Source organism: Panthera leo, chromosome B4 (genome assembly GCF_018350215.1).
Source record: "Panthera leo isolate Ple1 chromosome B4, P.leo_Ple1_pat1.1, whole genome shotgun sequence".
Lineage (NCBI taxonomy): Eukaryota > Metazoa > Chordata > Mammalia > Carnivora > Felidae > Panthera > Panthera leo.
Window position 1 is genome coordinate 89,107,443 of NC_056685.1, and position 22,245 is coordinate 89,129,687.

Here is a 22,245-nt window from a genome sequence, read left to right on the forward strand (position 1 = left end):
AAACATATATTTTGTAATTCCCTCTTTACCATCTGAAATACATTGATAGATGATATACCTAATTTGAAAAAAACATATGAAGCTCTAAATATAATATAAAAAAAACAAGGAAATAAAGATTAAAACAATTAAATGTATTTCACTTAATGCTTGACTACACTGGAAAACAATGGACATAGTAAGGTGCTTTCATCTACATATATAATCCATGTAAATCTCATATAAATACAACAATTAAAAATGTGTTTTGATCAGGGCACCTGGGAGGCTCAGGAGGTTAACATCCAACTCTTGATTTTGGCTCAGGTCATGATCTCACAGGTCACGGGATCGAGCCCCGCATTGGGCTCTGTACTAACAACGGTGGAGCCTGCTTGGGATTCTCTCTGTCTCCCTAGCTTGCACTCCTTCTCTCCGCCTCAAAATAAATAAATAAACATTTTAAAAATGCATATTGATGTAAGAGACAGGGCCTGGGCTCAGGTTATCGTAAACAGAATTTTCACCTACATGAATGTCTGAAGGACATTCAAAAGTTGAAGAAGGGGTGCCTGGGTGGCCCAGTTGATTGAGTGTCCAACTCTTGATTTCAGCTCAGGTCACGATCCCAGGGTTGTGGGATCGAGCCCCGCGTCGGGCTCCATGCTGATCGTGGAGCCTTCTTAGGATTCTCTCTCTCTCTCGCCCCGCCCCTCTCCCCTGCTCATCCTCTCTCTTTCAAATTTAAGAAAAACAAAAACCAAAAAAAAACGGCAAACAAGATGCGGGATAATTCATTGCATATAAACTATCCAGGACACTGCAAGATATCTAGTATACACGACCTCTGCCCACCAAGTGCCAATAATGCCACCCCTTTATTGTGACATTTGAACACACACAAAGACACACACACACACACACACCCCATATCACAAAAATGCCCTCCTGCAGGGCGGGACCTCTTCCAGTGAGACCATCGGACAGGAGCATCAGGGGAAAGCCTAAACTGAATTTTGAAGAACTGCTAGGAATTAGCCAAGTACATAGTAAGTGCGCAAAATTATTTGTTAAATCAATGAAAGAAGCCTGCTTTTCAATCCCATTCCCATTTATTTCTTGAGAAACTGTAGCAGTGTCTAATTGAAGCTGTCTTTTGCCATAAGCTGGAATAGAATTCTGTATAATCAGCACGTAAGGTGGAAATCACCAGAAGGCTACCTAGCACCTTAGAACGGCAGATGTCTGATATACGGCTGCAGGCACCCTGGCATCTTGGTCTCCTGAACATGCAGAGCCTAAACAGTCGTGTGAGATGCCATCATCATGCATACACATTCCACAGACTGTGAACTTAACACACGATTGCTTTTGCTGGCCTGTCTGCTTTGAGCTGAAGTGTGTGTGCTTCTATACATTAGTACGAATTTATCAGTCTGTTCTGCCTCTCTGGTGATTTGTCAACAGGATATTGAAGAGACGATGAACACTGCTTTGAACGAACTCCGAGAACTGGAGAGACAGAGTACCGCAAAGCACGCCCCCGATGTGGTGCTGGACACCTTGGAACAAGTGAAGAACGCGCCCACCCCCGCCACGTCCACAGAGTCTCTCAGCCCTTTGCACAACGTTGCCTTCAGGAGCTCCGAGCCTCAGATCCGACGCAGCACGAGCTCCTCCAGCGACACAATGAGTACTTTCAAGCCTATGGTGGCACCCAGGATGGGTGTGCAGCTAAAGCCCCCAGCCCTTCGGCCAAAACCTGCCGTTCTTCCAAAAACAAACCCTACCGTGGGACCGGCCCCACCTTCCCAAGGTCCAACAGACAAGTCTTGCACGATGTAAACTCCAGATGAGCAAGGTCCTATGGGGCGGTGATTTAAGAAACAAAACAAAACAAAAAACGGATCATTGACAAAAGTCAGTGATCTTTAACTTTCCTTAGTTTTGTGCTTATAACTGGAGATTTTTGGCTTTTCTATGTTCTTGAATGTAATGTCGGAGACTAGCTAAATTAACACGGGCATTTGTATTTTGTAATTTTCTTCCTTTTTTCTTAGTAACTGGACATATGTCATTTTAAAGACAATAGAAACACTTAGATTTACTTGAAAATCCAATGCTGCACCATTTGTCACGAAGGCCACACCACTCTGCTCTCCGCGTCGTTCGGCGCTTCAGGTTTAGTGTAGCCTGGGTGAGTCGGAAATGTCTGGATCCAAAGGCACAAGCGTCTGAGTCCCAGGCCGTGGAGTATAACCAGTGTTGGTCTGTGGCGCTTGGGGGGAATGGCTGGAAAGTGGTAACGGCATTGTTGGGTAGCTGACAGCGAGTACCTCTGAGTCCGTGCAGCGGGACGAGGTCCCACTCATGCCCAGGCTTGCAGTTGTCAGTTGTCACGGTGGGACGTGCCCAGTGGGACTCTCAGCCCACTGCCTGAATGAGTTGCATGGTTGCCTCTTTCATACGAGTCACTTCCCTGGGTCCGGATTAAAAGCTCAGAGGAAGGGGTCGGACCCTCTGCAGTTACTTCTTGAACAGAACCTAGAAAAGGGGAAAGCTAATCCTCCAGAGCTATCGAGGTGACTCCTTCCTCAAGCCTGGTCAGGCCCCCGAAGACTTCCAGGTCCGTCCCCTGCATTCACAAAGGACTAGAACGGTCTAACTGTAAAGACTTCCTGGTTACACTCCTCCACAAGTTCCTTCAGAGGTCTGTTACAAACTGCCTAGAAAATACTTCCAGCTCCCCTAAACCCCTGTGTTCTCCTGTGGAAATGGAGAACGCGGGCAGCACACAAGTCCTTGGTTCGCTCAGCCTTCTCTCCCGACTAAATGACCTCGGTTCCTTTAAACCCGATACAGAGGCTTGACGATCCTAAGGTGACTCCCTAGCTCTCCTCTCCCATTGGCCTCTTTGAGCCAACCAAGAACTGGCTGTGGTACTGGAGTAATAAGAGCCATGCTGGCCAAGGTGGGGGGGTGGGGGGGTCACATGGTTCCAGGAGGAGTTCCTTCCAATTTTGCACCCTGGAACCATGACTTTTTTCTTTTCTTTTCAGGTGGTCTCAACATAACCCAGATAGTCAGGTGAGCTCCGTAAGGTACCCTCTTTCTCTGACATCCTGGCACAGAAACCATTTTCTCTGTGTTTTCCCACTGTCTTAAAAAGGTTGCTTTGAATTCAGTTGTTTTTACTAAGGTACAAATCACCACTCCTGCCAGCAGCAGCTTATATCGTGTGTAAACCTATGAGCATGTTTTCTGCTCTGACCTTGAACTTAATGATAAAGAGAATTTTTTTTTTTTTTAGATAAATGGGTGGCCCAGAACTAACCCCTCTCGACCACCATTGATTTCCTTCTAGCTTTGGTTTCAAACTGGAAGCCATTTGCCTGCCCACCTAAGAGTTGCACAGTATGGACTTGAATCTGTTAGCCCGCTGGTGAATGCCTCAGGCAGGAAAGAATGAGGATCTGTACTAAAAAATCAAGATCATTCCTGGGATCTCTCCCTCAGTTTGCCAGTCTAATCATTGTAATGCAGAGAGAGATTAAATTAATGCCATAGGGTTACCTTTCAAAGTCACACTTCTGATTGCCAGCCAGTGGCCTAACTTCACAGATGGATTGAATCGAGATTTTTTTTCCAAGTATCCAGGTATGGTAAGCTTTTAAATCTTTGAGGTTTCTGAAGCATCCACTTTGCCCATTGTGAAAACGATGCCCAGTCCAGCATCTTCTCTACCCCCCCCTGCCATTTCCCTTGAGCTTTAGTGGCCCTTCATCAACTTTAGACACCATGGAGACTCAGCCAGGATTGAGCTCTGAGTAGCACTCACCCTTTTAAACAATCTTCCCAAATTCCTAGGAAATTGAAACCTTGCTGAATAACCTCCCAGTTCTTTCCAGAGTCCACTTGGGTTTCTAGTTCTCTGCTGCTAGATGGGGAAACAGAAGCCGAGAATAAAGGCGGAAGTAATGGAGGAGGAGACTTTAAATCTTTTAGAAATTGAAATGAAAAGGATTGTTAAAAACGGTTTTTCCATCTATGGTGCAAGAGTAAGATGTAAACAGAGGGTTTCAAAAAGGCAGAGGGGTGTCTTCTACAAGTTTTAACTTAGATCTTACTCCTACAAGTTCATGTCTTCGGATTTCTCCCTGGCAGTCCTGCCCAGACTCTCCCCTCTTCAGTGTTTACACCGCTGATGAAATGAGGGTTGCCTTTCCAACCACCAAATTAGGACTCTGCTCCCTTAGGTGGCTGCTCTGGGGCCTCAGAGGCTGTGCCTTCTTGCAGGAAATTTCTAATGCTCCCCCATCACTGCCTTACCCATCTCTCTCTCTTCTCCCTATACCCCTGTGACACCTTGAGGTCTTTCTTTTTTTTTTTTTTTTTTTTTTTTTTCCAGTCTTTTTTATTTGTTCCAATTCCCATAGAAGGACATGACCTCACAGGGAATAAGGATTCACCTATTCTTTCTTTGTTTTGGTAAAAGTCTTCAGATTCCAGGGAGAAGACAAGGTGGCCACTTCACAGAGGATCCAAAATAACACCCTGAAAGCTCATTAAAAGCTTCTGGTGCATTCGCCTAGTGCATGGCCTTCTCTATAGCCACACATCTAGTGGGGAGGAGGAAGCATGCAAAGGGTGGGGAGGAAAGGAAGAATCCTTGAGATGTTATGCCCCCGGTTTCAAGGATCATATTGTTCTTCGTGCACAGTTTGGCAAGGGGGTCATTTTGATGATGGGCAGACGATGGTTCTACAAAGATGATCAGGCTCCACTTACGCAAGAATATATATTCACAGCTGATATAACTCTGTTCATGTCCCATCCATAGAACTCACTAAGTAGGCTTACAAGTTGACCTTTTGGTTTGGGTCAGGGGTATTGGGAAAGGACTGATTGATAAGAGAGAGAAAAGGTACTCCATACACATTTTCTGATGCGTGTTCTGTAAATTATTTGAACCAGTCCAGTGGCCCTTTGCAGAGCTCTGTATTCATGTTCAGGGTCAACGCTATCAGTCAACCGTTTTGCACGTTTTCACACAACATGATCTGACTTTGGTGCCCCTTGAGCCATGCATAGAATAATTTAGAGCAGGCTCCCACTTAATCTACTGCAGGAAGCATGAATAGCTCTCAGCGGATGTAGAGCAAACGGGTCACATTGTATTAACCGAGTTTTCTTTGTACTCTTGCCATTCCCAAAAAGGGCTTATAATTTAAGGAAAAGATAAGAGTGGGAAGGATTGTGGTCTCCCCAGCATTTGGGAATGACACGAGGTCTACAAAATGAAGAAACTTTAATGTGATAAGTACAGCCTCTAAAATTCAAAAAGCCCACACTGTATGTTAAGCAACTGGAATTTAAAAACTCAAAAAAAAAAAAAAAAGAGCCCATAGGTCTATTGAGGATTTAGAAGACTTCAGATTTGGGATCGCATTCATTCTCGTCCTGACCACAGTAGTGAGACACCGTAAAAGCGGGAAAAGCACTCGGATGAGCCTTGCTCTGAGTTGCCCATCGCTGAGGCCACGGTCCCGGAGCAACTTAGATGCAAAGGCTCATCCGTGTGTACAATAGAGCTCCCTACTCCAGACAGTCACCTGAGCTGAAAACCAAACCTCCAGCTGGGCTGAGGTGTCAGGCTTGGTGCAGGGTGACTTTGGCACCCCTTTATTCAGATCAGTAAAACAAACTGGAAATTGAGATTTCACTTACCCTAGTATACTTTCTTTAAAAAAAATAGTCTATGTGGTATAATCGAGATGGGTACCTGTATCTTTAAATTACATAGGGACTTTTGTATGTTTAAATAATTGTACTGGGTTCCATAATGCTTATCTTAGAAACTGTTTAGTAAAAGAAAATATATAAACCGTGCATTTGTGAATGCCCCCTTTAGAGCATTCATCCAAGTTCAGTGTGTAGTGTGATGGTTATTATAGATGTTTAAAGTATAGTAAGTGGCTGTGTAACAGGAGAGACTGCTAAAATTTACCTACGGAATTAAGGGTAACTCCTGCCCACGTAATTAAATCAGTATTGTCCTTTCCTGTCGGTTTGATCAATTGCAGTACTGGTAGCTTCCTGCTTGTGACTGTTACTAATCGTGTCAATGTACATCTGTAGTATGTACATGTGAAAGTGCCTTTCTATTTTAGAGGAGTTTTAGCCTTGCTTTTTACTGTCACCCCATCCACCCCTCCACTCTTGCATCTGGCCTCCCTGCCCCAATTCCTACCGCCCCGTCGAGCGCCCCCTCCACCCTTCCACTCCTGCTCCTGGCCCCCGTGCCCCAATTCCTACTACCTATCTGAGCGGAAACTTCCTCCACGCTCTCCCTGCTTCTCTGTGTCCCGTCCTGTGCCTCGGTGCTCAGTATCGTCCGTCTTGCATCCTTGTCCGTCATCAGACTGTCTCGTTTTGCTGGTAGCCGTGACTGTGCCTTTCCCGTCCGCAGTGTCCCTGTGTCCTCCCTCCCGCTGTCTCTCTAGCTGCTGCAGCCCACATGTCACCTGTGATCTGTGCTGCCTCCGTTACAGTTTCTCGGCTCTGAGGCGGAAATTTGGGGGGATGCTTTTACAGTTCTGGAAGAAAAGAAATGTTTTGTTAATCTGTTGTGACAATGCACTTTTATGTATAGTACTGTACATTTTGGCATGTACCATTCCAGGCTTCAATATACAGTCAGGTCTGTTCTTCATGGTGTATCTTTATAATAAATAAGATAGTTCTGGCTGCCTTTGTCTTCTCAGTGATTCTCCGTGGTGTTTTCATTCCTTTCCTTTCTTTTTCTAATCACTGTTAGCCCCCTGGAGAGCTGAGTTGCATTAAATGGTGGGAAACTAATTTTTTTTTTTTTTTTTAATGTTTCTGTCTCACTTGCATTTTTATTTGTGAACTTGGAAATGAGACTTCGTGGACAGGGCCTTGATCATGAAGCCAGAGTTTTTCAGAGGATGGCTTGGAGACCCCTGTGCAGTAAGGAAAGGGGATTACGGGAGAGCAAGCAAGCCTCTTAAACACTAGCCAGATTGAAACCTTTCCCTGGAAGAGGGTTCTTTGGCATAGTAGACCTTGTCAAGGCGATCTTTGGTTTCATTCGAATATCCTGAAATGCAATCCTTAGGTAGAGATTCTGTTTAGAATGCCCCACGTGCTGGTATTTTTTTCCTTCAAACTTTTTTTTTTTTTTAAACTAACTCTTGAGGTCTATCAGTACATAATAAAGAGTTTTACAAAATCATTCGCAATGTACAGGATTGAATATTGGTAAGAGATGGGGAATTTTTTTTAATGACACATAAATCAAGGGGAAAAAAAGATTTTATTGGAGTATAAAATACAGAAAAGCGCACAAGTCATTAGTGTAAGAGTTTGCACAGAGTAATACTCTCCTGCATCTACCACCTACCGAGATCAAGATCTCCAGTATCCACTGCCTACCCAGGAGATCTGGCCAGGCTTGTGCCTCTCCAGTGTAATATCTTCATGAATAACACCATGGTTTGCTTTGGCCTGTAGTTTTAACTTTCTATAAATGGCCTCATAGTATACACACTTTGTGCCTGGTTCCTTCTGTTGAAATGTTTGTGAGAGTTGTCCATGTTGTTACATATAACTGGTTTCTTCCATTTTGACTGGTGTATTGAATTCTATTTCATGAATTTGCTCAGTATTTCTTGTATATTTCCTGATTAAACTTTGGGTGTTGGATGCAGAAATCTTTAAACATGGGCAGAAAAAATGAGGGGCGCCTGGGTGGCTCAGTTAAGGGTCTGACATCGGCTCAGGTCATGATCTTGTGGTTTGTGAGTTTGAGCCCCGCATCGTGCTCTGTACTGACAGTTCAGAGCCTGGAGCCTGCTTCAGATTCTGTGTCTCCCTCTCTCTCTGCCCCTCCCCCGCTCACACTCTGTCTCTGTCTCTCTCTCAAAAATATTAAAAAAAAAATTTTTTTTCAACATGGACAAATGAATAGGGGGAAAGCCACCTGTTAAAGGAAATATTGTCCCACAACATTGTGGAATGATGTTGAACTAAGCCCTTGACTGGAAGGGCCTACCCAAAAGCAGGTAGAACCATTTTAGGACCAGAGTTGGATTTAGAGGCTTCCCCACAGGAATGAATGGGCAAATCAGACTATAGGATTATTCCAGGAGAGACCCCATTATCCTGCATCACCCTCGGATCCAAAGGCCTCCACCTGCCACAACCCTCTCCATGTCCGCCTGCCTCCTCACGTCCCTCACTCCAGAATTAGAGTCCCAAAATGTGGCTGCGCCTGGTTGTCAACTCCCACTGTTCATAAGCCAGCACCCTGTAAGAATATTAGCAAGGCAGAAAAAGGACATTTTCTGGCTTTTGCCTTAGGTAGTTGGGATTCCTAATGTGGAAAATTCCCTAACCATGATCTAAAGTGCCAAAAAAAAAAAGTCCTGGAAAGCCAAAAACAATGACAAATTCCATTGGCAAGTTCCATTTTACTGGCCATATGTCTCCATTTGGCTTTGGGGAAATATGGTCAATATACCTTTGAAATAATCATAGTGACGTTCACGTGTTTCTACCTAGTAGAAAGCTTGCCTTTTATTAAAACAGTCATTTCATCAAGGTTAGTCTTCAACAAAAGAAGCTGGAGATCTGGGACAAGGCTGGATATCAAAATGTCCGTGTGCGTGTATGTATGTATGAGAAAGAGAGCACAAGTGAGCACTCCTCCTGGAGTCCTGAAACAACATGCTTTGTTCAACGTTAGTATCTTGAAGGAAGTTATGACATGATCCACAACGTCTCCAGCTCTAGGATATTTGCAATCTAATTCTGGTGGCTAGCAGGCGCATTCTTCATATTCATCAGCTCTCTATCGGGTGTGCCCCTGGGGGTGAATGCCTTTCTTTTGCTGCTTGGGTGTTCGGCTAACGTGAGGACTATCGATGAATTACCCTCTCAGCGATAATGCATCGTGTTAATCTTTTGTCTTTGACATACCCAGGGAATATCTTGCGTACGAATCATGTCCCTCTAAATAAAAGTGGATGGTCGTGTCTATAAGCTAGAGGAGAGGAAAGCGTCATCGATAGTCTCATGGCATATTTGAAATTGTACAACGATGTGATACTAACTAGAAAATGAGATCTGGGGTTCTAGTCCTTTGATGGACTACATCCATTTAAAAAAAAAAAAGGCAACATGATCAGGATTTGTAACAGAAGGTGTGGTCTTTGAGCCAAAGATGATTATTGCATTAGTAACTGAATATCAGCAGATGCGTTTGAAGAGGGAAAGAAATTTTAAGTAAGACAAAATTGTTATCTTGTCCTAATTCAAACTCACTTATTGGACCTCATCAAATCAGCGACCCATGCCTCAGTTTCCCAAAGAAATAATCCACAGTGACATTTAACACATTATCTTCTAATCTTGAACGATGCCTATTTTTAGCACAGTTGAATTCATATTCTATATATACTTGTGTACCCCTGTTGGGTTTTTCTCCCTCACGTCAGTTCACATTAGAAGTGTCAGCGAATGTGATTTTTCTTAATGGCTGTAAAATTTTCTAACATATGAACATACCGTGATGTACTTCGTCATTTTCTTATCATTGAGTGAGCCTATTTGCAGGTTTCATTTTTTCTGTTGAATATTACATTGTAGTGAGCAGCTCCATACACAGTCATTGTCTGCATTTTTGAACCATAAATTTAGCATGGACTCCAAAAGGTGAAAGCATTGATCCAGAGGTTGTAAGCATTCCCTTAGACTCATGACAAATGCTGCCAGAAAGACTGCACACGTTCACACTACTCCCAGCAACATGAAAGGATATGCGAGTTTAAAATAGCATCGTGTGTCCCTTTGCCGATGTAACAGGTAAATGATAGGTTCGACCTACATTCTTCGGGGTATTTGTTACGTGCACACTCACACTTCCAGAGTGAAAAGTTCCCACTTTTACTCACTTCTCTGTCCTAAGTGTCAGATATATCACTGTTGTTTCAGCTGAACATCAGCCAGCGAGGCTTTCCTCGGGCACCTTAAGTTTGACAGACCTAAAAACTAAAGCCACTTGCTTTAATTCCAAAATACATGCTGCTCCTCTGATTTCCGATCTGTTTTACTGACTTTTGCTCTGTGTTAACCTCATTCTGTGTCCACTCCCTTTTGCCTCAACTCTTGCAGTAGCCTCCTGCATAGTTTTTGGGGGTCCATTGTCTCCCCTTTGCAACAACTGTCTACACTCTGGCTAAGCAGCTTTCTACAAAACAAAACAAACTAACGATCATTGGACAAGCAAACATGTACTACTTACCAGGCATTGTTTTCAACATGTTAATAGGTGTGGCTGGATGGCTCAGTTGGTTAAGCCTCTGACTCTTGATTGTAGCTCAGGTCTTGATCTCAGGGTTGTGAGTTCGAGCCCCATGTTGGGCTCCACACTGGATGTGAAAGCTGCTTAAGAAAATACATTGAGAGTGGGGCGCCTGGGTGGCTCAGTCGGTTAAGCGTCCGACTTCGGCTCGGGTCACGATCTTGCGGTCCGTGAGTTCAAGCCCCACGTCAGGTTCTGTGCTGACTGCTCAGAGCCTGGAGCCTGTTTCAGATTCTGTGTCTCCCTCTCTCTGACCCTCCTCTGTTCATGCTCTGTCTCTCTCTGTCTCAAAAAATAAATAAACATTAAAAAAAAATTTTTTTTTTTAAATAAAAATAAAAAAAAAAAAAAAGAAAGAAAAGAAAATACATTGAGAGGCGCCTGGATGGCCCAGTCAGTTAAGCATCCGACTTCAGCTCAGGGCATGATCTGCCCCTCCCTTGTTTGTGCTATGTCTTTTTTTTTTTCTTTTATTTTTTTTTTTTATGTTTTTTATTATTTATTTTTGAGCCAGAGAGAGACAGAGCATGAGTGGGGAAGGGGCAGAGAGAGAGGGAGACACAGAATCCAAAGCAGGCTCCAGGCTCTGAGCTCTCAGCACACAGCCCGACGCGGGGCTCAAACCCACGAACTGTGAGAGCATGACCTGAGCCGAAGTCAGATGCTTAACTGACAGCCACCCAGGCGCCCCTCCGTCTCTTTCTCAAAAATTAATAAACAATAAAAAAAGTTTCAATACATTTTTAAAAATTTATTAGAATTCATTTAGAAATAAACATGTTAATAACGCCTAACATGTATTGAGTGCCAGACTCCATGCTACAAATACTAAATAGTTCAGCCCTCACAGGAAAGCCAAGAGAAAGAGCTACAGAGGGGTTCCTGTCATCATAGACTCTAGCCACGGGCAGGGCCAGGGTTTAGTTCTGAGCTGTCTGCTTCCCCAGGGGCTGTGCCTGTAACACTGCTGCATCCTGCCCCCTCGATGATGCTCCTGTCCTTCCCCTCCTCAAAGCCACCCGTGACTCCCCACCGCAGGCCCCGAACTTTGTCTTCTTCCCTCTGTATCTTCTCACCTAACGCGTAGCTGACTAGTAAATCGGTGAAACCACAGTGACGATGAATTCCTTGTCTGCCGTCCTCTGCGGCCTGCCGTGTCAACCCCACTGCCCACCACTTCCTCTCAAGAACCTTTACTTTTCGGCCCAGTCACGGCACCTTCCCCTGAACGCGCTGGGCCTCATTGTCCCTCAGCCTACCTCACGTCATTCCTTACTCTAACGTGTCCCCGACCTCGCTCAAATACCTGCCTGTTGACTTAATGTTTATCCTTGAAAACCCAACTAAAATATTACGTCTTTCATGACACATGCCCCAAATCTCTGGGCGGCCGTCCCTTTCTCCTCCATGCTTCCTCCCATCAGGCCCTCTCCACAGGCCGTGACTGAACAAGACGCACACGCTTCCTGGTCTCGTGAGGTATATTTCCTGGTCGGAACACAGGCACTGAATAAACAAGCCAACAACTATGTCAGCAAAATAATTTCAGGTGCCAACACCTATAGAAAGCAAAGGCGAGGCAGACAAGGGTGATAGGATTGAGGGCGTCTGGGAGGGGAACTTCAGATGGGACGGCTGGGAGGTCCCCCCTGAGGTGGTAAAAATCTGAGCTCAGGTCGGAATGATGGGAAGAAAGTAGCCACGTGAAAAGAAAGATTTGGCACCAGAGGGAGCTGCTCATGCACATGCCCTCCACCTCTGCCGGGTCACAGCACTTAGGGAGAGAAGGTCACCACGACTGGAGCCCAGCAACGAGAGGAACCGGTGATGGAGATGGATGGTGGGCAGAGACCAGGATGTGGAGGCCCTTGGAGCCAAAGTAAGTAACAGACTTAGATATCATTCCCAGTGCAAGGAAAGCCATCAGAAGGATCTAAGGAATGTAACATCACCCACCGCTTTCCACCCACTCTCCAAAACCACAAGGACAGATCACCTCACACTTATTAGGATGGCCATGGAAAGAAAGGGAGGGAGGGAGGAAAGAAGGAAGAAAGGGAGAGAGGGAAAGAGGGAGGGGAGGGAAGGAAGGGATGAAAAAAGAAAATAACAAGCATTGGCAAGGACGTGGAGAAACCGGGATCCTTATACACTGTTGGTGGGAATGCCGAGTGGTGCGGCCACTGTGGAAAACAGTGTGGAGGTCTCTCAAAAAATTAAAAATAGAACTCCTGTGTGATCCAGCAATCCCACCTCTGGGTATACATCCAAAAGAACTGATAACAGAATTGTGAAGAGCTATTTGTGTATTCATGTTATTGCAGTGTTGTTCACAACAGCCAAGACATGAGAGCAATCTGTCAATCAGCAAATGGATGGATAAAGAAGATGTGTCCGGGGTGCCTGGCTGTCTCAGTCAGAAAAGCATGTAATTCTTGATCTCGGGGTTGTGAGTTCGAGTCCCACGTTGGGTGTAGAGATTACTAAAACAGTAATAATAAATAAATTTGAAGAAAAAAAAAAGGATGTGGCATATACATGCAATGGAATGTTATTCAGCCTTACAAAGGAAGGGAGGAAGTCCTGTCACCTGCTACAGCACAGATTTTGAGGACATGATGTTAAGTGAAGTAAGCCAGTTACAGAAAGACAAATACTGAGGTGCCTGGGTGGCTCAGTCGGTTCAGCGTCCGACTTCAGCTCAGGTCATGATCTCACAGTCCGTGAGTTCGAGCCCCGCATTGGGCTCCGTGCTGACAGCTCACAGCCTGGAGCCTGCTTCTGATTCTGTGTCTCCCTCTCTGTCTGCCCTTCCCCTGCTCACGCTCTGTCTCTCTCTCTCTCTGTCAAAAATAAATAAACATTAAAAAAAAAAAAAAAGACAAATACTGTACAAGTCCACTTAGGTGAGGTACCTAGAGTAGTCAAAGTCTTAGCATGTAGAGTGGTGGTGGCCAGGGGCTTGGGGGAGAAGGGTGGGGAAGCTGTTCAGTGGGTGTAGAGTTTCAGTTTTGCAAGATGAAAACATGACAGTGTACAGATAGTTAATGCTACTGTAGTGTACGTGCAAAATTGGTATGATGGTGATTTTTATGTGATGTGTTTTGTGCAACAGTAAGAAAAAAGATCACTCTGGATGCTGTAGGAATCAGTTGGTGGTGGGGACGTAGGAAGGAGATGGCAAGAGTGAGGTAGGATAGCATGGTTAAGCACGACAGTGAGAAATGGCAGTGGCGTGGACCAGGTAGCCTTGCAGATGGAGAAGGAGGGATGCATTGGGAGTACATTTTAGAGTTAAATCAACAGGGTTTGCAGACAACTTGGATGTGGGGATAAAGAAAAGGGAAGAAGCAAGAATGACTCCCGGGTTTTTGTTTCAGAGCAACTGGGTGGGCGATAGGGACCTTTACTTAGGAAAAATCAGGGAGAGGAAGAGGTCAGCAAGAGGCGCGCAACCAAGAATTCAGGATTGGACATGTGTAAGATGGCTGTTAGACTTCCAAGGGGAGACATCTAGGAGGGCAGCGGATCTGACTCAGGGCAAATATTTCTGGTCAGAAGATGCTAGTTTGGTATTTAAAGGTGTGAGACTGGAGGAGATCTCCTAGAAATAGGGAAGAGGGGCAAGATCCCAGAATCAGGCCGCAGTAGAGCCCCAACTTGCCGAGCTTTGGTGGAACAAGGGGTGAGCTGAGGAAACTGGGAGGAGCAGCCGACGAGGAAGGGGAAGACCGGGAGGGTATAATAGTATGTTATGTAATGTTATCGGGGCCAGAAGCACTGTCCTCTCTGCTTAGGAAATTCTTAGAACTTTCTGGGATGTCAGGGTGCTTTATCTTCTCACCTCATGGAGATCGCTTCTTCAAAGAGCCTTCTCCTGATCCCCCGACCTAAAGACATGCCCCTTGCCACCTGCCCTAGTCTCTGACATGACACTGACTCTGGCTATTATTAGGCGATAAAAATCCTTATGATCATTTTAAGTTATAAACAGTCTTAATTCACTCGTTTATAATGTTTGATCCCATGTAAATCTTGCATTTAATTTGAACGAACATTCTCTTCCCCAGCTCCAGCTGGGGTCAGCCACAGAGGGGGAGCCAAGACCTAGGAGAGAAGAGGGGGCAGGAAAGTTCTTACTTGATCAGTACCATCTGCTTCAACTGGCCTTGTGCTTACACCAGAGCCAAACATGGGCTCTTTCCTTAGAGAAGTGCTTTGTTGAGTTTTTGGAGAAGCCCGACCCCATGGGTCTCTGCGGGATCACCCCCCACAAGTCCCCTGATGCATCTCTCTTCTGGCTGTTTGCTTATTGCTTCCTCAACAGGTGGGAATCCAGCTCAGGTCTGCTAGGTTCTCTTCTCACCTCCAGACAGTCCTTTGACCAAGACCTAAGGTGACGCTAACTCAGCCTTCTTTTGCATAGAGCTTGGCCCACTTCATGCATTCTATGCCCTGCAGCCCCTGGAAGTGCAGAGAGCCCACACTGCCACTTCATCAGCACCTTACCCCAGAGATCTCAAAAAGAAAGTCAGACTCCACTCCACAGTGTCCCTCAACTGTAGGGGATATGTATCAAACTTTTGGGGGGTTGCCCATTGATGCCCTTCTCACTAAAGTAGAAGTGAGCACCAGGCACCCCAATCTTCTCCTTTGAGGGGTGCTCACAGCACACCCACGCTTCTCTGTAAAAGCCTCTTCGTAAATCAATCTCCTAATATCCAGAGTCTGTATACCACTAGAGGAGAGTGAGGCTTTCACAGGCTTTTAATGAAATTGTTTGAAAATGTGCATGTTGATTTGGTCTCACACGTTGGAATATGATGTTTTGGTCCCTTGATGGAGCTTCCATTTTTATATCCTGTTACATAGTAGTAAATCCTATATGAAGAAAATAAAGCAGGATAACAGAGTAAAGGGAGATTGGGAAGTGCTGTTTTATTTTATTGCAGAATAAAAACCATTTAAAATGGGTTTACTTTAGAAAAGGTAATACAGCCACATGAACCCGAGACAAAAATATATTAAAAGATAGTCAGCGAAAGTCTCCTTCCCATCCCTGCCCCCCCCATTCACCTGTATCTCCCCACTCATCCTGCCTAAGTAACCTGTCTAAATGCTTTTTTGTGTGTCATTACTGTCTCTTTATATAAGCAAGCAAACACAAGCATGAATTATTCTTATTTTAGCCCCTCCTTGCACAAATGGTAGGATGCCACCCATGCTGTTACGCACTTTGTTTTTTTTTTTTTACCTCATTGTATATCTTGGACATTTCCCATATCAGGACTTGGAGATCTTCCTCACTCTCCTTTAAGGCTGTGAAGTTAAGTAAGTACTCCATTGTATGAATGTTCTATAATTTATTTAACCTGTCCCCTATTGAGGAACATTTAGGTAGTTTGCAATCTTTTGTTACTTCGGATAATGTTGCAACAAATAGCTTTATACTTATGTCATTTCCCATGCATGTAAATGTATCTGTAGGATACTTTTCTAGGGGTGGGATTACTGGGCCAAAGGGAATGTGTGTTTGTGATCGGGGTCACTATTGCCAAATTGCCCTGCTAAGGGGCGGTACCAATTGATCTTCCCATCAGCCTGTATCCAGGATGCTTATTTAGCAGGTTGTTGGGGAAGCGTCTCCGTAGAGTTCACATTTGAGCAGCAATCTGAATATCAAAAAGGAGCCAGCCATGTAAAAATCTAAGGGAAGATCATTCCAGGTAGAGAGAGCTGGGGGAAAGGTCTGAGGCGGAAATAAGTTCCTCATGTTGGAGGACCAGCAAAACTGCCAGTGTGGTGGGTATGTCACGAATGAGGCGGGGGGAGGGGGGGGGGCCATGAACAAGACAGGTTGACAGATGTAACGGGAGCTGGATCGTGCAGACCCAGGTTGGGAGTCTGGATTTTATTCCACATGGCATGGGAAGTCATCATAGGCGGGTTGAATGGAGAAGTGAAGTGATGTGTTTCCACGTTAGAAGATTATTGACTGCTTTTTTAAAATGTCTGTAACTGTCTTGCTCATCAGAGCAGACCAAATTCCTGATAAATACAATGTAAACATCCATCCTAAAAGCCTCTTCTCAGCAGAGATCCAATAAAACTGTGGCTACACAGGGATTAAAGACAAGCCAACTTGAGTGAGGCATGAAGACCTAAGTCACACGATAGGTCCATACTAGGTACGTTTACAAATCAGAAAAGGGAAAGGACGCCCATGTAAATCACGAAGGCCTAGAACCATTATGAACTCAGTCTTGCCTCCAGCTGCATGCAGAAAGTTGACATTCCTGTTTTTATTATGCATTCCCTGGTCCTAGATTCCTTAACTCAGGAAGAAGACCAGAATTCTCTAGTTCGTGGGAATGCTTCTCCTGACCTGGGCTTATCCTGACCTGAGCTTACGTCGTTCTCCCTCTCGGGTTCTGTATCCACGATATAATGGCAAAAGGACAAACAGAAAAGTTACATGTTAACAAGTCGATATATCTTGCACAGTTTAAAATAACATTGAATTTTAAGCCAACTCTCTAGGGCTTTCCTTAGAATAGCCAGAAGCGAGACAATGATTTCATCTGTCCTAACAGTTGGACAGGGTGGCAAATGCCCCCAAACAGACGCTGAGTTCGGGAAAGGTATTTCCTTCACCCATTAGGCCGGCGATGGAATAGATATATCGCAGTATATTGCCTTTAGCATCTGTTTTTACTGAAATGCTCCTTTACTCCTTCACTGACACTGTTGGGACATCGGAGTCCTGTGCCAACGTGGACCTTTGTCTGCTTGTGTCAGCTGTGACCATTGTCACACTGCTCCTTCAGAGGACGCTGCGGCCTTAGCGCCCGCGTCTGGTTCGACGGCAGAGCCTCGGTCCGGCACTGCGCTTGGGCACAGCTCTCTGAGGCCGGCGACTGCTCAGCTGTTGGGGCTTGCCTGCCACACTCAGCATGTGAACACTGGAAGGAGCCAGACAACTTCTACATCCCGTAAGTACTCAGAATCCAGAAGGAGCTCTATCGGGGGGGAAGAATGAGAGCCTGGAAAGGAATAGATCCACTTTTGGAAATTCTACTGTGTCTGGCGGCTGGGGGTTGGGGCTCAGGCAAGTGAACTGGAGAAAGGACGTATCCCACCTTCTAACTGGGCGGCTTAACAGTAACCTTCTCTCTTCACTGTGACCCATAGTTCCATGTCGAGAAGTTCCTGGTGATTGTCTTAGAGAAACTTTCCCCCCTCATCCTGCCTTGTCAAGACTCAATTATAAACATTCTAAATGTATTTCTCAATTCCACTAGACTTTTTAAACTCATGACCTACATTTGCCCTACATATGAATTCCTATTTTGAAATTTTCTCTATTTAATGTGAATTATTCCCAGAGCCCATAGGTGGTTTTTCTCATAATCAGATACATTTGAACCTCCTTTTACCCACCTGTATCCCTGGGATACTTGGTTCTCTGGCCATAAAACTTACTCTTCATGAGCATACTTCTATCCTAAACAAGCTATATTATTGCTTTTCTTTTTCTAAGTGGGAATTCATGAGCTATTATGAGTGGTAATTTTCCTTGTTTGGGTCAGCGTTTTATCTCTTTATTCAGCTATTTGTGGTTGTGTATTTTAATTTTTTTAACGTTTTATTTATTTTTGAGACAGAGAGAGACAGAGAATGAACAGGGGAGGGTGAGAGAGAGAGGGAGACACAGAATCTGAAACAGGCTCCAGGCTCTGAGCTGTCAGCACAGAGCCCGATGCGGGGCTCGAACTCACAGACTGCAAGATCATAACCTGAGCCGAAGTCGGACGCTTAACCGACTGAGCCACCCAGGCACCCCGTGGTTGTGTATTTTGCTTCACACCATGGTAAACAAGTTTTCCTAATTTCTGAGCATATTAATTTTTTTCCTTGAACGGTTTTGTTGCTGGTGTTCAAATAAGAAAAACCGGGAGCACTGAGTGGCTCATTCATTTGAGCATCCGACTCTCGATTTCAGCTCAGGTCATGATCCCAGGGTCACGGGATTGAGCCCCTTGTCAGGCTCCATGCTAAATGTGGAGCCTGGTTAAGATTCCCCCTCTCCCTCTCCCTCTCCCACTCCCTCTCCCTCTCCCTCTCCCTCTCCCTCTGCCCCTCTACCCTGCTCATGCTCGTTCTCTCTCTCTCTCACTAAAATAAAAGAATAAATTAAAAATAAGGAAAACTAAAATACTTTTAAGAGAAAATGAAACACTGTCTCCTATTTTGCCCCTAAAGACTGAAGTGATTAAACCACCATGGTTAAGTTCTAGCTGTGTCTTTTCCAAGCCATTTCTTCTTGAGGTGGCAAATGTGATGTTCCCATCCCTCTGATATAAATAGGCAACCGTTGTGGTCTGCAGAATTTGGGAGATTCTCCCTGGTTAAATAGTAACTTGGTCTAGAGCGTCGCTCACTTCTTTAACATTCATGGTTTTGGGTGCCTGGCTAGCTCAGTCAATACAGCACACAACTCTTGATCTTGGGGTTGTGAGTTCGAGACCCACATTGGGTATAGAAATTATAAATAAATAAACTCAAGAAAAAACCATTTGGCAGGGGGTGCTCGGGTGGCTCAGTCGCTTAAGCGTCCAACTTTTGGTTTCGGTTCAGATCATGATCTCGTGATTCATGAGTTCAAGACCCACATCAGTTCTGCGCTGATGGTGCGGAGACTGCTTGGGATTCTCTCCCTCCCCTTCTCTCTCTGCCCCTCCCCCACTCATGCTCTAAATAAATAAATGAATGAGTAAACAAAAAAAAACCATTCAGGGTTCTGTTTACCCACAAGAACAACTCTTTTACCTTTATGAGGAAGAATATTCTTTCTGAATACATGTATCAGTCAGGGCCTTCAGTTGAAAGCCACAAAACCCAACTCGGGGTGATTTAAGCAGAAAGGATTTTAAGACACTCAAGGATGTTTCTGTTTAAAGGCGGTGATTCGAAGACAGACATTTCTCTGCTACCTCCTAACACCTCTCTAATAAAGGGTATTTTTTTAAGTAGGCTGCACACCCAATGTGGGGCTCGAACTCACAACCCAGAGATCAAGAGTTGCATGCTCTACTGAATGAGCCAACCAGGTGCCCCTAGGGGCATTTTTATATTTTAAAAAAAAGACAAAGTCAAGGGTTAAAGAGAGTCAGGGAGTTGTAACATAGCAACATAGCAACAAAGTCAAGGGAGGCAACATAGCAACAAAGTATTGGATGATAGAAAGAAGACAAAGAGGAACTTACTTAGCATCTGGAGAAAGTTGTCTTCTAGCAGGAAAATTCATATGCACTAAAGAACTTCTCCAAGGCTCAGAAATTGACTGCACTATGAGGTGAGGCTGACACAGGGAGATCTGCAGACCTGCAGATGAAATTTTAGAGAACCAGCAAGAGCCCAGAGTGAGACAGAAAAGAGGGCAGAACGGAAGCAGAAAAACGAGCCAAGGGCGAGATGATGGAGGGCCTTCAGAGCACAGTGAGGCACTTGGATGTTCTTTTATGGAGGTTGGAAGATTTATAGAGAAGGTAGAGAGTCCATATGACAGGTTGAAAGTGTAGATGGAACAGGACCTAATCCTGCCCCTCTCACAGGATTAAATGATACATACATGGGTAGGTACATGGCCCAAAGTGGGCCAAATTAGGATTGATCCTGGGACTTGGGTGTTACTTTTGGAAAATCATTTCTCTCTTTTCCCTGAAGTTGCTAAATCACTAAGATATAGGCCCGGAACTGTGGGGGCCGTCCTCCAGCCTGCCTGAGAACAATGCCAATACAAAGGAAACAGACATCAGGAGAGAAATAAAGAGTGACAGTGGAACCAAATCTTGAAGCAATTGTGTGAGCCCTTGAATGCAGATGAGCCTAAGATGGAGTACAACCCTGGGTTGACCGGCTCTGTAAGCCAATACATTTCCTTTTTTTAACTCAACGTAGTCTGAGTTGGGTTTCTGTCACTAGCAAGCGTTCCGATTAATACAGACACCAGGGACGCCTGGGTGGCTCAGTCGGTTAAGCGTCCGACTTCAACTCAGGTCACGATCTCGCGGTCCGTGAGTTCGAGCCCCGCGTCAGGCTCTAGGCTGATGGCTTGGAGCCTGGAGCCTGTTTCCGATTCTGTGTCTCCCTCTCTCTCTGCCCCTCCCCCGTTCATGCTCTGTCTCTCTCTGTCTCAAAAATAAATAAACGTTAAAAAAAAAAAAAAAATACAGACACCAAATCATTAACAGTGATTATCTTCACTAGTGAGATTCAGGTGATTGTTTGTTTTCCCTTTCTGCTTATATGTGTTTTGTTTTGTTTGTTTTTTAGTAATGATGACAAATTTACTAATTTTTCAATAAAAGAGAAATTAAAGTATTATTTTAATATATGGATGGGAGAGAGAGAATGTCACTGACACTTGATCAATCTAAGAAAGGGCTTCAGACACTTCTTGGAAATCTCCAATTTCTGCTTTGCTTCCTGGGTTCTTTCGTGCCTCCTTTGTCCCTCATGTTACTTGCATGATCCATTTTAAAAATCCAGAAATAGAGAAATGGCATTAATGGTTTCTGAAATTATCTACCAAGCCTGTGGTTTTCAGAGTGATCTCTATTCCTACATGGGCCATGATTGTACTCTAATCGAAGCTAATGTTGGTGCTGTATTTTTCTTTGCAAGAGAAAAGGATAGAACATGAGAAATTCCTTTCTTCTTTCCAGTAAATGCTTTCGTACTTACTTACAGAAAAAGAAGATGCTGTTGATGAGACTTTGCTGATAGCTGGAAACTCCATTAAAGTTAGTTTAAACATGGCGAGCATATTCCATTTCTAAAGAACAAATGAAATGGGCTTAATTTGCTGCTGAAGGGAGCTTTTCGCCTTAAGGAAACTTCTAGCTCCTCAGTCCAGCAAGTGATAACCATAACCAAGGGGAATGATGGATCGAATCTTGGGTCCGACTCCTCTGGGGCTTCTTGAAGTAGGCTCTGGATCTCCCTGGAAATTTGGATATCAATTTGCCTGGGCCTGTGACCCATCCCCCTCCTTAAGGTTCTTCTTGTCAGTGATCAGTAAGTCCGTACAAAGCACAAAGAGTACTGAAGTTCATCATGCCAAGAAAGAAAATGACTCTGAATAACTTAAGCAAAAGTGGGATTTTCTTAAAAACTAAATAGTTAGCTCAGAGAACCTGCCAGAGAGTTAGGCTTGATGGCTGTCTAGCTAGGAGTCTCCTCGGGGTAATGCCACAGAAATGACGAGGTGAAGACACCCACCTCTCCCCTATTCCTGAGCCCAGATTTCACAGCCCATACCTACGACCCCCCAAAACTTCACTTGAAGGAAAGAAGGTGGGAGGGAGGGAGGGAGGGAGGGAGGGAAGGAAGGAAGGAAGGAAGGAAGGAAGGAAGGAAGGACTGTGAATCTTTAGATCCTAACATGAAAGCCACGTTTTGAGGATAGCAGAGCAACCAGGTAGGAAGAGCCATTTCTATCTGACTGGAGTACTATTATTTTTTGTCTCTATTAGAGGAGATGAATCTGTATCCTAAGTAATGTCATTGGGCTTTATATAAAGAGCTTCGTTTGCCTCCAAAAAACCTATGGCAAATGGCTTCAGCCAAAAGAGGTGAAGCCAATGATGGCCGTATGATGCCAGCCTGGAAGGTTCCAGCAGGAAGTGAAGAGGCACTAAAGAGGTGAAAGCTACTCATCTTGGTGGGGCAGACTTGGTGTGTTTAGGGCTTCCAGTCAACCTATAAGAAAAAAAAATCTGTCAGGGAGAAAAGTATCACCGGCAACATCCACTGAAGGAAGACCTAATGGTACCACTTCCATCCATTATCTGGAGTAAAGATCCCAGTGGGTGTTCGCG

The 22,245-nt window shown here is 44.6% G+C and overlaps 1 protein-coding gene across 5 annotated transcripts in view; it reads left to right on the top strand.

The window, feature by feature from the left end:
• Positions 1 to 6,742, top strand: part of SRGAP1 (SLIT-ROBO Rho GTPase activating protein 1) — a 282,321-nt gene extending 275,579 nt beyond the window's left edge. For 4 of the 5 annotated variants that reach the window (XM_042947053.1, XM_042947054.1, XM_042947055.1 and 1 more), the window contains one exon: positions 1,447 to 4,376. In XM_042947053.1, the coding sequence (XP_042802987.1) occupies positions 1,447 to 1,824 (378 nt within the window). In that variant the 3' untranslated portion in view covers positions 1,825 to 4,376. Of the gene's footprint in view, positions 1 to 1,446; positions 4,377 to 4,474 lie in introns of those variants that run through there. The other variant, XR_006204927.1, reaches the window with a different exon arrangement.
• The last annotated feature ends 15,503 nt before the right edge of the window (positions 6,743 to 22,245 follow it).